Source organism: Alosa pseudoharengus, unplaced genomic scaffold (assembly GCF_046254945.1).
Source record: "Alosa pseudoharengus isolate Yale_2024_CS ecotype anadromous, Long Island Sound unplaced genomic scaffold, YU_APseudo_1.1 YU_APseudo_1.1_scf_1, whole genome shotgun sequence".
In the NCBI taxonomy this organism is placed as follows: domain Eukaryota; kingdom Metazoa; phylum Chordata; class Actinopteri; order Clupeiformes; family Clupeidae; genus Alosa; species Alosa pseudoharengus.
In genome coordinates, this window is record NW_027468564.1 from 31,456,984 (window position 1) to 31,472,894 (window position 15,911).

At 43.3% G+C, this 15,911-nt stretch overlaps 2 protein-coding genes across 2 annotated transcripts; one reads left to right on the top strand and one right to left on the bottom strand.

Moving 5' to 3' along the window:
• Positions 1 to 4,174: 4,174 nt before the first annotated feature.
• LOC143125645 (tumor necrosis factor ligand superfamily member 14-like) lies at positions 4,175 to 8,655 on the bottom strand. Its single transcript, XM_076287315.1, has 5 exons — positions 8,186 to 8,655; positions 7,762 to 7,827; positions 5,869 to 5,961; positions 5,338 to 5,578; positions 4,175 to 5,115 (listed from the first exon to the last, which is right to left on the bottom strand). The coding sequence occupies exons 1-5, from the start codon at positions 8,397 to 8,399 to the stop codon at positions 4,944 to 4,946; spliced, it is 786 nt and encodes a 261-aa protein (XP_076143430.1). The 5' UTR covers positions 8,400 to 8,655; the 3' UTR covers positions 4,175 to 4,943.
• A 2,097-nt stretch (positions 8,656 to 10,752) lies between these two features.
• On the top strand, positions 10,753 to 15,513 carry tmed1b (transmembrane p24 trafficking protein 1b). Its single transcript, XM_076287350.1, has 4 exons — positions 10,753 to 11,078; positions 12,274 to 12,371; positions 12,790 to 12,976; positions 13,948 to 15,513. Exons 1-4 carry the CDS (start codon positions 10,878 to 10,880, stop codon positions 14,164 to 14,166), a joined length of 705 nt encoding a protein of 234 aa, XP_076143465.1. The 5' UTR covers positions 10,753 to 10,877; the 3' UTR covers positions 14,167 to 15,513.
• Positions 15,514 to 15,911: the final 398 nt, after the last annotated feature.

Consider the following 15,911-nt stretch of genomic DNA (forward strand, 5'->3'; position numbering starts at 1 on the left):
TTTTTGAAACTTTTTATGGACACAGACCTCTAAGTAAGTTTCCTCAATCCTCATCTTAAAGCCTTAAAGCGCTTAAAAATAAACAAACAATCCTCCCGTTCACTCATCATCTCTGTGTCAGCGGATAGGTTGTGGCGGCCTGCCTGTAAACATTGGACCAGATTTCCATACATAATCAAGGAGAAATTCAACGTGGTTTTCTATTCAAATACAGTACCCCCAGTATAATTTATGTTCTCCAGATTTTTGTTTTTCAATAAGAAGCTCATTGTTTAATTGCAATTGCACAGTGTGTGGGGGTATTGTGGATAATTGGATATCTGCATGTACGCACTGTCAACCCCAGTGTGAAAAGGATAGGGACATCTGGAGGGGGTAGAGGGGACTTGGAGCAGGACTGCGGACCGCTCACTCCACAGGCTCATATCCATTACTCTGCTTACTACCCAGAGTCCGTTTCCCAAAAGCATAGTAGCTATGTATGATACGGAGATGGAGATCTATGATCGCAACTACCTTGCCAAATGTGAGTCTGTATTGTTGAGTTGCGCATGCTCTTAAGCTTCATATTGTCACACATCACATTTTAAATTTTAGAAAATGGAAAAATAAAAAACGGATGTATTAGCTCTTGCTAAAATGTGACCAAAATGCCACTGAATATCATAAGTCGTATTTCTGTATCTTTTACACGTGAGTTAGCAACCACTAGCTTTTGGGAAACGCACCCTTGGTCAGGAACGCCCCGGTATTCAGCTGTTTGGTCTCCAGTACTCTCCACTGCTTACTGACCTATAGCAGAGACTTTCTAATGTGGAGACACAGCACTCAAAAAATACTCCATAGAAATGCATGGGGCTAGTTTGTCAGCCGATATGGCTGTTGTCTAAACATATCCCACCCCTTCCTCGGCAAAACGTCGACATGTGAATACATTGAGCCAATCATATGGTGTGTTGTGAAGACATCGTGCCAATCATGTGATCTCGCCGCTGGAGCAAGATTGGTGTCGTGAAGGCTTGCGCACGCGCATTTCTACCGAAATGGATGCCCGACGAGTGCCCAAAAAGCGTAGTCAAATGGCCGCCGAGTGGAGGGACTTGCCTAAAAGGACTTTGCCTATAGGCAGGGATGGATTACTGAACGGCCTCCGGGGCCCTGAAGCTCAAGCCTCTGTGTGAAGTCACTACTCTGTTCTCCACCCCTGATATCTGAATAGGGCCCCACAGGTTTAGATTAGATTCAACTTTATTGTCATTGTGCAGAGTACAAGTACAGAGACAACGAGATGCAGTTTGTGTCTAACCAGAAGTGCAAAAAAGCAGGAAAAAGTGGCCTAGAAATCTAGACACACCCTAGCGGCAGCAAATGTTGGCTTGCGAGCTGGAAAAATTAAACCTTGATAGGGCCAATCACATCGTGTATAGAGACGAAGAAGGCGGGCTTAACATAATGATTGATGGCAGAGTTCATTAAAATGTAGGGTCTGGGCACTCGCCGTTGGCAGTGCTCAGTCCGAGGGGCGGGATAATCGGTTGGTTGTCTTTCAATTTCCTCTGCACGCAATAGGACTAGTTGGCTCAAACTTTTGCCAACTTAAAAAAAGCTAAACTCGTGTCACGCTGTTCGCCAACAGCAACATCCATCTTCTTCATGGAATTCAAGCCAAACCGTTGCAACTCTGCCATCAATCATGTTAAGCCCGCCTAACGTCTCTATACACGATTTGATTGCCCTGATAGAAGTTTAATTTTTCCAGCTCACAAGCCAACGGAGAGTTGCTAGACTAGCCCTGGCAGCAAATGTTGCCGCTAGGGTGCGTCTAGATTTCTAGGCTAGAATAAATATGGATATTTAGTATGAACCACATAAACAGATACAGTATGTACAGCTATGTGTGGTGTGGTAACAGTACCATTGTAGTGCAGAGACAGTAACATTATAATAGTATTAAGAATAAGTGTGTGCAAGATGAAGAGCAGTAGAATATGGCTATGTATAAGTGTAATTACAGTATGTACATTTGTAAATAAATAGACACTATGGATGGGATAGGGTAGTGCAGTTGTGGGGGGGCTGGGGGATGTTCGCCTCCTTGTTGTCCCTGTCAAGGCTGCCATGGTCGTGGACACCTCAACAGGAACAGGCAAGGAGGCATCAGGCAGGGGCGGGGCGGGGGGTGATGGGGGCTAGTTCGTTGGATGTCACCGGGATGCAGAGAGTTTAGTAGGGTGACAGCCGCAGGAAAGAAGCTTCCTCTGAACCTGCTGATACAGGTGAGGAGAGACCTGTAATGCCTCCCGGAGGGGAGTGGGGTGAGGATGCTCTCGATGGTGCAGCGGTAGAAGTTCATCAGGATCTGGGGAGACAGGTGGACTTTATTTAGTCTCCTCAGAAGGAAAAGATGCTGGTGAGCCTTCTTGATCAAGGTAGAGATGTTGAGGGTCCAAGAGAGGTCCTCAGAGATGTGGACACCCAGGAACTTGAAGCTGGTGACATGCTCCACCTCAGTCCCGTTGATGAGTGTGGGGGTGTGTGTGCCAGCTTTAGACTTACTGAAGTCCACAATGAGCTCTTTCGTCTTTTTGGTGTTGAGAGTCAGGTTGTTGTCAGTGCACCACGATGTTAGGTGCTGGACCTCCTCCCTGTAGTCCATCTCATCATTGTTGCTGATGAGCCCAATCACCATAGTGTCGTCTGCAAACTTGACAATGGTGTTAGAGCCATGTACAGGTGTGCAGTCGTAGGTGAAGAGGGAGTAGAGGAGAGGGCTCACCACACATCCCTGTGGTATGCCGGCCGGTGTTCAGGGTGATGGTTGAGGAGGTGTGATTATCTAACCTAACAGACTGAGGTCTGTTGGTTAGGAAGTCCAGAATCCAGTTACAGAGGGAGGTATTGATGCCCAGTTCACTGAGGTTGCCATCTCTACGGCACTTCACTCTGCCCTGTCCCCCCATGCCCCCGGACTCCCCAAGCATTACTGAGTTGGTAGTGGTTAAGGTGATGGGCTAGTATGCAGTAGCCTGAAAAGTTGTGGGTTTAATTCCCAGTGTCCACTGTTGTGCCCTTGAGCAAGGCACTTAACCCCACATTTCTCTGGGGATCATGTAGTCCATTGTAATAGAATTGACGTATGTAAGCCACTTTGGATGAAAAGTGTCTGCTAAATTAATAAATGTTAATGTACTAATTTGCTGAGGTGGGCAGAGGGGCCTTTTTCATGTCTGCGCCCAGGGGCCCAGTGGCTCATAATACATCCATGCCTACAGTGCTCCCTCCCTCAATGCTCTTGCTCCTCCGATCTCATCCAGCATCACTCCCAGCCAAGGTCCCTGAGGTCCTCTGGCAAGGACCCGCTTGTCATCCCCCGTTCCAGGCTACGGACTTTTGGTGACGGAGCCTTCTGTGTTGCTGCCCCCACCCTTTGGAACAGTCTACCTCTCCATATCCGCCAAGCCCCCACACTGGCTACGTTCAAAAAGCACCTAAAATCACATTTATTCACTGAGGCCTATGGTCCTTAACCACCCTGCCCCTCAACCCCACTTCTACCCCCTCCTCTCTTCTCCTCTCTATTCCCCTGCCCTATCTCCTTTGTAAAGCGACCTTGGGTTACATGTATAAAATAAAACCAAGTTATTATATAACTTATATATATATAAAACCAAGTTATTATTATTATTATTATTACAGGACCTACCTATGACCTAGTGACCCGCAGATGATGTGGGGAGTTGTGGACAGGAATAGCCAATAATGTGGTTGTGCTGCCACCTACTGGTAGGTGTGCAGAACAGCAGGTCATTATTGTGTTCCAACTCGTGTTGTGTTTTAGACCTGACCTGTCTGTCCTTTTGCACTTAACCCAAAGTTGCTCTGGGGACCATGTAGTCCCTTGTCTGCTAAATAAATGTATGTAAATGTTCTAATTTGCTGATGTGGGCAGAGGGGCTCTTTTCATGTCTGCGCCCAGGGGCCCAGTGGCTCATAATCCGTCCGTGCCTACAGGACCTACCCATGTAGCAGCAGTAGTGAACCGCAGATGATGTGGGGAGTTGTGGACAGGAATTTCGTTTTGGTTTACAATAGTCACCACGTGAATAAGGCGAATTGATTCCAACTTTGACTCAAACTGGATAGTCTGTAACAGTAATTAACAACCAAGACATAATTTTGACAAGATATTTCTTTATTTCACAGCAGTTCCTGTTTCTTTTAACAGTAGTTCATGTTTAGGCTACGTAAACTAGTAAGTAAAGTAAATATTAAATGCAAACAATATCTTCTGGTGTATAAGCCACATTGTGTATGCATCGCATGGTGGTTTATGCTAATGCTTTTTTTGCTAACAATCAACTGACTAATATAACATATTTCCCAGGCACATTGAGAAGAGAAGGACCAGAGTATGAAAAAAAAAATTTACAGTTTGGGGGTGAGTGGGGGGTGTAGGGTACGTGGGACATGCATTCATTTGTCAACTCTTCATGCACAAATGAACACAACTTCAAGTTGAGTTCTCCTGTGGCCTAACCTGGATTTTGTTATCCAATATATGTATATACGCCATAATAACTCTTAAACTGGCACACAACAGAGATGTAAAACATGACAAAATAAAAGCTAAACATCCTTTCCTAAGATTACAATAGCCTACCATATGGGCAACTTTCTCAGAGATTCTGCATGCTTTTCACAATAATACACAATTCAGCAAAAGATCAAAACAAATGAAAGACCAGAAATGCTCATTTAGTTGTGCTAATGTAAGTGCATTGTCAACAGGCAAACAACTGGCAGACCATTTCCATCAGTTGGTAAGAATAGATCCAGCTTTTTGTGGTAACCAAACAGCTGACAGAACAGTTGAATTGTTTTTGAGTCAGTTACTATTTTAACTAAGCAGCTGGGTAACCAGGTAACTGACCCCCAGCTGAGTTCTACAACAAGAAAGCCCCGAAGAAGTTCTCCTTCTGGCCAGTTCTTATCGGCCCACTCTCCAGCTTCACGAACACCGAGTCGTTTTTAAAGAGGTGGAAGACCCCTCCCAGGTAGCTGCTGGTCACATCTAGGTTCAGTTTGTCCCCCAACATAGGCTTTGGATAGTAAAACCTGTTTAAAGGAGGTGGGGGGTGGGGGGGTGTAGAATGCATCCTATGAAGTAGTCCGCATTATATTGTCCTGCACACTGAATATATTGTGTAATCACACAGACAAAACAAAGTTACATACATAAACATACATTATATTTTAATCCAACTTAAGTTATTCAACGTTAAGTTTATTAAACTTTTATCCAAAAGAAATTTACAAAAGATGTTTTGTATCATGTACCTCACTGACTGCATCAGTTCCATGGGTGTCTTTCCATCCCCATATCTGTGTGAGTCCCTCATGATTGTGTGCTTGACTAGCGTACAGTGGATGTCAGAGACGGCGACCTTGGAGTACAGGAAGTAGAAGCCCTCTTGCCTCACGGTCAGGAGCCCGTCCTTGTAGTCCATCTGGTGGAGGAATCCGTCTCCCTCCTGGGTCCAAAGGAGAACAATGCCTTTCCTCTTTGGAGGCTGGGAGCCTGGAAAAGTCATGCAGCAAAATAATTTTCCTACAGACAGCCCAGCAGCTATATATTGTTGTTTTAATTCTGCAGCAGTCTACAGAGACACTCTGGCTTATGTTATCAACACCAGGAGCCTTGGACACAATCACACACACACACACACATATACAAAAGAAAAAGACAAGCAACTATAACAGACAAGGGTGAAAACATAACCTCCTAGACTGAGGAATTGTTACATATCAGAGGTCTCTGTCTGTTTCTCTGTCTTTCTGTCTGTCTCTGTGTGTGTGTGTCAATCTCACCTTTTAGTAGAGCAGCTGGCTTTCTCTCTGGATTGTTGATCTCTGAAGTCTCATTGGAGGTTTTATTTTCTGCTGAGCTGGTGTGTCCATGGCCTTGGACAGAGAGAGAGAGAGAGATAGAATGAGATACACCAATGTAGTCACATATCTGATGTGTATTAAACAATATGTTTAATGAACAGCATATAATACATTATATCCATGTTTCACATGCACATTTGTGTTCTCAGCAACCAGTCTTGGCTATACAAAAAAAAGAAAGACAGCCGGACAGACAGACAGACTTTCATGTTTGAAACCCACTAGAACATTGTCTTTCCTCTCTGAATGCTGGGAGCCTGGAAATGTCATGCAGCAAATTAAATTAAAAGTTGAGATTTACTTTTTTACTGCGATATATTATTGTTGTTTTAAATCAGCAACAATCTACAGTCTCACTTCTGTTATCAACAGCAGTTCAGGAGCTTGGACACAAACATGTGCGAGTGTGAATGTGTGTGAGCTTGTTTGTTTGAGAGAATGTGTGTGTGTATGCGTGTGCGTGTGTCGGGAATGGAAATTAGCACCCGCCACCCGACTAATGCAGGTGAATTTATGTAGCCTACTGGCGGGTGAATTTGGTCAACTTACCAGCCACTGCGGCGGGTAAATAAATAGGGCTTGCATACCGCTTGCATACCAATAGTCAGATCCGGTTTAATTTTCATAGGTATTGGCGGTTAAAAATAAGAAAGTGTCTGTATGGATCATGTAACGTTACCAGCCTATAAGGGTAAATCGCGCTGATTTGAAGTTCAACAACAACTACCAGTGAGCCGCAGCATAGCCTATGCTCCACTGCTTACTGACCTATAGGCAGGGATGGATTACTGAACGGGCCTACCGGGCCCCACAGGTCACGATATGTGTGATTTTGTAATCGCCATCTTTTTTCACAGCAAGATCAAGATGCCTTAAATCTGTTGATGGTTATATTATATTTGTATGTCTCAATCTGCAGCCAGATGATAGGCTACAATCAAGGATTACGTGCAGGCTTCCGCGAAAAACAGGATATTATTAGGTTGACGCAACAAGTGAGTAGAAGGATGACAATTTACTTAAAGGCTACTCTGAATAGCGGGAAAAATATTTATTTTACTGACATTGACTCGCTAAGAAGAATGGACAAGAAAACAGATGATCTTAGAATGTGTGTGTGTGTGTGTGTGCATGTGTGCGTGCGTGCATGCGTGTGTGCCCATATCCCTAAATGCAAATGACTAACATGATGGTGTGCCTGGTAAGACGCTGGATGGGCCTATTTATTTACGCATTCAACCAGACACATTGTGTTCCACAGACTGGAGAATGGGGGGTTGGGAGTCCCTTACATAGAGTGGGTATATGTTGCCAATGCCATAAGAGAATGCTTAGTTTTTTTTCAACTGCTTACATACTAAATGTTCTGCCTAACACTATCTGGAAATCTGGAAGAAACAGGAAGTAACCTGGTTTCATTTTTTTTTTTCAAAAACAACCTATCAAAGCAGCACACTTATTCACCACTTATTCACACTCAATCCTCAAACACTCATCATTACTTTACTGAACACCATCTGATCATTGCCTTAGTATACTGTAGGCCTATGAATATACTCTATATAGGTATAGACAATTTGTTCTTAGAGGATTTCCAGTTGAAATTTTCAGAACCAATTCAGTTACTTTGAAATGAAAATGAATTGAACTTTAGCGTAATGCTCTACAAGGAGTCGACTTCACGTAAAACTTGCTCTTGGGTCACAATTCAAATCTCACTGTGCTGTGCTGTGCTGTGCTGTGCTGTGCTGTGTTGTGTTGTGTTGTGTTGTGTGTGCATCTGTGATGTCTGGGTATGTGTGTTCACCACACGTTTTAGAAGAGCAGCTAGCGTCCTCTCTGACATGTTGAATTCCAGTTCAGTCATATTTGGTAAATCTGTGTACAAAAGGGCAGCATGGGTTATATCGTAGATAAAGACATATTATACACGTGAACTGACTGAAATGAGGATGTGGTTTACCACAAGAGCTCCTGAAGACAAACAGGAAACACACATAGCAGTAACAAGAATAACACACTCACTCAATAATGATGTGTAACCCGAAAAATATACAGTTACAAGCAGCAAAGAAGTAAATGCCAACTTAGTGTTCAAGTCCCATGTTAGGGCACTTTCCTTTTTACACAAATTATGCTACAAATTGTAGCCTACACTATTCTCAGTCATAAAAGCATTTTAAAGGCTGAATATATAATGATAGGACATTACAAATACGTAAGTTCAGATACTCACTGAGGCTGGAGCCTGTCAGGCTCGTGAGGCGACAGACCCAGCAGGCCTGCAGCAGTAGTCCACACAGGGCCCCAAGCAGCAGCCTCCACAGCAGCGTCTGCCTCTCCTCCAGCCTTCGCCACCGAGCGTCGTCGATGTTCAGAGAGCCACTGTGGTTATTAATGTCTGCCTCAGGCAATAGTATAGGTGTGGGGTCAGTATTCTCAGCCGCCATAATGTGCAGAGCTCTCTGTTCCTAACCTGGAAGGGTACCTTCTGGAGAATGTGTGGCGTTGTGAGGGTATTTTTGACAGATGAAATCAACCCCCTTTATCAGACTCCTCCTTATTCAGTCATGTTTGAAGTGCCATGTCAAATCAAGATGCAAAATACTATCAATTGCAAACCCATAAATTGGTTACAGTACTGAGACAGAGAGAATACTAAAAGTGGGGCTTTATTCAGGCTTTGGTTCTTGAGGATGACTGTCTCAAAACACCTCAAAACAGGCTGGTGTGCACTCACTCATATTCCTGCTATCATAGTTCCCTAAGCCAATCAAACAACTCTCAACTGTACTAACCAATCAGTTAATTTCAATGTTACAAGCCAATCAAAAGTGATGATCGTTCATCTGATCATCATTCTCCCAACCATTCTCCAATCAATGTTCAATGTCAGCTTGCTCTGCCCCAAGCCAGGCAGCCATCTCGACCATTCTGTGTGAGTAATTGAGAAAGGACAGTGAAAGGACAGACAGAGATGTGTCTTTCAGAATCACTAACATAAACTTTTAGAACAAGAGCATTCAAATTCATTCAAGATAATTCATTGTCTGTGTTCTCTTGTGCCATATCAGCCAAAAGGAGTATCACTAAAAAGTCAGCAAGTCTATCTGACAGCTTGTGAAAATACAGTACCTATGGGTGCAGATGGTTTACAGTTGCCCACTTTTTTTGTTTTTCATTTTCATTTTTTCCCTATAAAATGGCAATTTTTCAAATGTTCAAGAAACAACTGATCGTAGGCCTAGTCACTAAGCATTTGTCCAAATGAACAATAGCAGTACAAAAGAATAAACAACATCTATGCTAAAAGAGTAAAACGACTGCTTTAGAAGTTTGTAAAAAAGCTAATTCATAAGATCATAATAAATAAGTTAACATTAATGTTAGCCAGCTAAGCTCACTCATGAACTCAGGTACACGCTGTCCATCCACCAGAAGCAGATATATGATGCAGCTTCTCTTTCACCCACCAACATAGTGTAGGGCCTTTAAACACCAGGTATGGTTTGCCACTGCAAATTGTTTCTGTGCCATCATCTGCAAATCCCCCCTGCATACAAACAACAATCAGAATGAAGATGTTATTACAAATCAGATCTTTATGGTAGACCATGATTTATAATTTTGTAACAAGAGTGTGTGCTTGGAAATGAATGGTGATTACCATTACCATTATCTCCATTTTTTCTCCATTGCACCAGACTCTGTTTAAAAGAGAGTAAAAGTAACAACAACAACAAAAAAACAGGTGAAACAGGCGAAAAATACCATGAACCCACTGATACAAATATATACTGTAGCGATCTCACCCTCAGACAAGATTCACCTTTGGCCAGGACGGCCATTTATTAGAACAGGAAGACTCATACGGACACAGACAACTACATAGGGCAACACAGGGGTAGTCTCAGCCGCACATGCTACACACAATAAGGGTTTACCACACACATCAACACGAGGATAAGCACATGAGGTACAACTAAAGAGACAAATACACAACATGCTAAACGTAACTACAACTATTATAACCGACATTACACATTCTACCATTCACTCGCACTGCATTCTGGGAGACACTCATTCAACGTTAAACATGTACATCCACCGACGCTACAATACTATAGGCATCATTGCATTATAGGCCCACAGGTATCAGACATTAAATCTGATGGGTTGAGTTTCGTCTGAAGAAAAATAAATCCATGACCCGGAGGTGTCGCAAGAGAGATATTTCAATAGGCTACAAATAAAATATCTCTCTTGCGACACCTTCCGTTTTGTGTCATGTTCATGCGTCTAGTCTTTCCTGCACCATTAGTGATCTCCCAGTTATTTTAACGTAAAGAGTACCAATCAGTAGGTCCATAAGCCTATTGCCCAATAACCTACTGACTAAGGTTGAAATTCAAAGGTTAAAACCAAAAGTTAGGCTTTTGATCGTTTTCAGTGCCTGACAGTGCTTTTTTAACCACATTTGATATGCGGTGCGGTGCGGTGCCTCCTAGGAATCGGTCCTTCCATACACAACCACCACCATCATATGCAATCTGAATGGAAATGGCATAGCCTACTCTACATTGTTTTGAGCCTTATAAAGAACACTGAAGACTCTTTCTATTTCTCTCTTTCTCTTTTACTATCTATGCATGGTATTAGGCCTACTTCAGTGTTTATAAAGCAACAGAAGCCGCTTCATTGCGGCTTTCAACCATTGGAGGAAGAGCGGACACTCGGTATAATGTGATTGGTTTATTTCCCCGTTAGAGTCGAGAGCTCATCTAACCAATCGGGTGTTGATACAAAAAGTTACTGTAGCCCAGGCTAATGCATTGCGATGCTGTGGAGCTAATGTTAGGTATCTGGCTAGCACAATGTCACCTAACCTTTGACAACAGCCAACTAAAACGGAGCGGAAACTGTTCGTTATGAATTCCTATCGAGTAGATTACGTTAGGTTATCACCTAAATGGGTCGGTATCTCTGTACTTATTGCGTTTTTCACGCAGACGGTCGGCGGTTTCAGCCCGAACCTTGATAGTGAGTTTACATTTCTACTGCCAGCAGGAAGAACAGAATGCTTCTTCCAAACGGCGTCGAAAAATGGCTCTATGGAAGTTGAATACCAGGTAACATTAGCATTAAACTCCAATGTCTTATAACCTAGCTTGCAAGTTTGATTTAATGTTAGCCTCTCTGACACTGCAGTTGTGAGCGTTGTGAGCTAACAAATGTTATTTAGCTAACTGTTAGTTAGCTGGCAATTAGTCGATAATTGAAAATGACAGTCATGGCTAAGCTGCTAACTAGCCATTTATTGTGTAAGTTAGTTAACGTGGCACTTTTGTGCAAGTGTATGAGCTTTACACAAGTGAGTAATGTCAGCTTTGTTTGATGTAAGGTTAATAGACCTCGCACCCACGTTATTGCGAGCCCGGGCCCTTGCATCAACCTGGGCTTGAATGGATGTTAAATTACAAAAAAACAGTCTATTGGGGTAGCTCTAGTCTTTTATGCCAAGGAAAAGTTGACGTTTGAAAGCTGTTGAAGACATGCTAGTTCCGCGAAAGGGTGAACCGCAAGACCTGTCAATTCATGCGCATTGTCCGCGCGCCTACTCTGTATTGATGCGCATTTGACCTGTGGAACTTGGTGTTTCTAGCTAATGTAACGTGAGATGCTGAGCTTTGTCTTGTGTTTGATGTGTGGGTGTTCCTGTTTGCCCACTGCACGCACAGTGTGCTAGCCCATTGATTATGATCAGCTATGTCCTGCTGTACATCCGTTACCTTTTAGGCAGTGGTATCTCTGTCTCGTTCTGTCTGTCTGTCTCTCTCTCTCTCAAGCCCAAGTTTTGTGAGGTTGGGATGCGATCTGCTGTTCTGTTCTTGGCTTTACACTGTGATGGATGTGTCTAACCACAGATTTGCAGCATATCTGCTTGTTAGTGTTAAGGAACGTGTTAATGAACAAATGCCCCTCCTATATGAGTCAGTATGAGTTCTGTTTTTATTGTAGATCTGCTTGTATAGTGCTATTACACTGAGAGAGAGCGAGAGAGTCAGAGAGAGAGAGCGCATTTAGTAACATATTCTGTGTAATAGTCTTTGAACATAAAGTATAGGCTACTTATACTATGTAGGCCTACAGTCTAAGGATGTGTGGGTGATTTATGTCTTATAAGGATGTCATGTTTCCGTTTGACATTGTCCTGCATGTGTAATTGACATCACATTATCTGTATGGTGTCGTGTTTGTGTTTAATGCAAAGAGGAAAGTCCAAGTAAGTGTGTGTGTGTGTGTGTGTGTGTGTGTGTGTGTTAGATCATTGCAGGTGCAGGCATGGATGTGGACTTCACCATCCTCTCTCCTCATGGCTATCAGCTGATCTCAGAGTTCCGTCGCTCCGACGGCGTCCACACGTGAGTCCCTCTGACTGCCTCCATCCCGAGCACCCATTGACTAGATAGTCCCTAGGATGGGAGGTCTCTCACAACGAGTTTGGCCACACTTCTGTCTGCTTTTGTTTTGCATGGCGGTCAGGAAAGGAAAGTCAGATTTCTAGCACACAGTTGTTATAAAAAAGTAATTGTCTTTCTTTTTTGTGTTTCCTCCTCTTCTCCTTTCTTCTTCATCTTCTTTTTCTTCTTCCTCCTCTTTTTCATCCTTTGTTTCTCCTTCTCCTTTTCTTTTTTCCTGTTCTTCTCTCCTTCCTGTTCCTGCTTTTCTTCCTCTTTTTCTTATTCCTCTTCCTCTTTTTCATCCTTTGCTTCTTCTTCCCCTTCCATTTTTCTTTTCTTTTCCTCCTCCGCCTCGTCCTCCTCCTCCTCCTCGCTGTAGTGTTGAGCCCACTGAGGAAGGCGACTACCAGATCTGCTTTGACAACAGCTTCAGCCGCTTCTCGGAGAAGATGGTCTTCTTCGAGGTCATCCTGGAGGGGCCGGCGTCCGAGGAGGGCGGGGACGACGAGTGGGCGGGCCTGGGAGAGCCCGAGAGCCTATTAGAGTACAAGCTGGAGGATATCAGGGTCAGTGCTCCGCCCCCTTCCACAACACTCACCAATTAGAGGGCATCGTTGCCTAAAGCATGGTTAAGCGTCATTCACATTTACAGCGACTAGCGACGAGAGACCTTATAATGTTAATGTTATTACTGACAAAATAACCACTTACACACAAGACCGTAATGGTAATGTGATTACTACGGATGGGCAAAGTGAGGCTTTGTGAAACACTGAAACGTTCGAAGCAGTTGTGCCAGATTGTTTCGAAGCAGTGGTCACATGACATGGCTGTTTTGAAGCAGTGTTTTGAAACACTTGTGCTCCGAAGCCTTGACACTGATTCGAGATGTCAGTTTCGAACGTCATACCCCTAGTGATTACAGACAAAATAACCACTTACAATACAAGAGCGTGTAATGGTAATGTAATTACAGACAAAATAACCACTGATGACGGGAGACCATGTTACATGTTACATGTAAATGAAATTATAGACAATATAACCATTGGTGATGCAAAAATGTCACATATAAGCACATATCAATCATGTGGTGCCAAGGCATTAAACATGATTAGAAATTAATAAGCAATATGCTGTTTTGAGAAGTTATAGGTATGAACAGTGAAACATTTGAAAGTAAAGGAAATGGGAATTTGTATTGATTGTAATTATGAGGACAGATCTGAAGTGTACACTAGTGTCTTAAAAATATTTACTGATTTTTCTCTTTATTTTCTTCTTGTTCTCCCCTTCTCTCTACCTGCCTCTCCTCCTCTCTCCCTCTTTTTGACTGTCCTCTTCTCTACCCAACTCTCCTTTTTTTGATGGTTCTTCTCTCCACATCTCTCCCTCTCTTTCATTCTCTCTCTCTTTATCTCTCCTGCTAATGCCCCACTCCCACCACCCCACTGTTTTCTCCCTGTACCCACCTCTTCTTCTCTCCCCCTCTTTTTTTCTCTCTCTCTTTTTATCTCCCCCCCCCCCCTCCTCTCAGGAGTCCATGGACTCGGTGCACCGGCGCCTGGAGCGCAGTCGTCAGATGCAGACGGCGCTGCGTGCGCACGAGGCCCGTGACCGCTACCTGCTGGAGGACAACCTGTGGCGCGTGTCCTTCTGGTCCTGCGTCAGCCTGCTGGTCCTGCTCACCGTCGCCTTCACGCAGGTCTACACCGTCCGCCGCCTCTTCGACGACAAGAGGAGGGTGTGCACGTAGAGGCAGCGGAGCGTGGTGTGTGTGTGTGTTGTGGGGGGGGGGGGGGGGGGGGGTGCGCGGTCTGTGAGCAGGGTGATTTGAAGACTCTCCCAGTTTGATTACTTTGTTGTCAGTTAGATCATCCTAATTGGATGCAAGCGAAGCAGTTTGTTTCTATTTCTGTTTCTATTTTTTTTTTCAATGTCTTTGTCTCAGTGTATACAGAGAGCATTCAGTACTATGTAATAGTCTGACACTCACATGCAGTTAGGACAAGCCAGCAGTCTTTTTTTTCTCTCTCTCACTCGTTCCCCCGCCATAGATTATTTTCTCGCTTTCTCTCTCTCTCTCTCTCCTCTCTAACTCTCACTTTCTTTGTGTGCCCCCCAATATAATAAACCTAGCCAGTTTTGTTACCTGCTTATTTGAGCTCTGGTGAGAGAAGAACCAATCAGCTGCCCTCTCTCAACCACCTCAACCAATCACAGAGGATGGACAGAGAGACATAGAGAGAGAAAGAGTGGAGAGAATGAGGATCAGTGTGAGCGATGAAGACAAAAAGAGGTGAGGAGTTTCTAACAGACAGAAAGAAAGAGAGAGAGAGAGAGAGAGAGAGAGAGAGAGAGAGAGAGAGAGGAAAGGAAGAAGAAAGAGACAGTTACTGAAGTGTGAATAGATCTCTGAAGTTTGCCTACAAAAATCCGGATCTCTCTATATGGGCAAAGATGGTACCAGGATCTCCTTATATGGGCAAAGATGGCAGCTTTGGGTCTTTTTTTTTGTAGGTGAACTTCAGAGGTGTATATGGAGTGCTAAAATGATTCATTGCAGTGCCTTTTAGTGTCTACTTGATTTGCTTCATTAAGTAGCAAGGCCATGATTGCGTCATGATCATTGGCCTGAGTGACTCAGCTTAATAACAGTGGTCCTCCCATTGGCCTCAGTAACTCAGCTTAATGTCAGTGGTACTTTGCATTCGGCATTTTCCTCTTCACCACAGGTACTTTACAATTCAACAAGAAGTGTGTGTGTGTGTATTGGGGAAGGGTCAGAGGTTGAGTGGGGATTCTCTTGACTACATCATGTGCCACGTACTCAAACTTTGACTTGATTGATCACATGGAGAAGTAGTGCAGTGGTGGCGTTTACATAAATTCAAGTTTAAGGCAAAGTGTGTGTGAGTGTGTATGTGTGTGTGTTCGCGTGCGTGTTATGCATGCATGTGTGTTTTTATAATTTTGTTAATATTAACAAAAGGGAGATGCGTTGTGAGATGTGAAATATATGTATGCTGTGATGAATCAGATGGATTTTTTTAAGAGTTTACTTTTTACAAAAAAAAAATAAAATAAAATTCAAAGTACAATATACCCATGTCATTCTTTTTTGCCGTTCATCTAGTGCGAGGGTCGCTAGTAGTCAATTTAAACTCAATATGAATGCAGTGTTTCCCCTAGAATTTTTTCCAGCAGCGGTGCTGTTGATTGTAGGAAGCACCCCCCCCCCCCAAGAAAAGAGAACATTTTGAAAAAATGACTCCTTAAATGGTGACTTCTGGTGGATTTTGTGAAAGAAATAGACAGATTGAGTTACAAATTATGACATAACCATCAACACAAGCATTTACAAAGCATGATTATTGCAGTACTACAGGATTATTCATGTTTTTCTTTCACCTTTTTCATTTACATTATTAGTATTAGCCATTGTACAACTGTACAATGTAGGCCACTGTAGGCTACAAACTATTGCTATTTAGAATATGC

Bases quoted from the DNA above. Each gene is read 5' to 3' on its own strand.
- LOC143125645 (XM_076287315.1), bottom strand. From the start codon at position 8,399: ATGGCGGCTGAGAATACTGACCCCACACCTATACTATTGCCTGAGGCA. The intron at 5,962-7,761 runs GTGTGGTGAACA...TCTCTGTCCAAG, and splicing joins GCTAGCTGCTCTTCTAAAAC to GCCATGGACACACCAGCTCA. The intron at 5,116-5,337 runs GTACATGATACA...TCCTTTAAACAG, and splicing joins GAACTGATGCAGTCAGTGAG to GTTTTACTATCCAAAGCCTA.
- tmed1b (XM_076287350.1), top strand. From the start codon at position 10,878: ATGAATTCCTATCGAGTAGATTACGTTAGGTTATCACCTAAATGGGTC. The intron at 11,079-12,273 runs GTAACATTAGCA...TGTGTGTGTTAG, and splicing joins CTATGGAAGTTGAATACCAG to ATCATTGCAGGTGCAGGCAT. The intron at 12,977-13,947 runs GTCAGTGCTCCG...CCCTCCTCTCAG, and splicing joins ACAAGCTGGAGGATATCAGG to GAGTCCATGGACTCGGTGCA.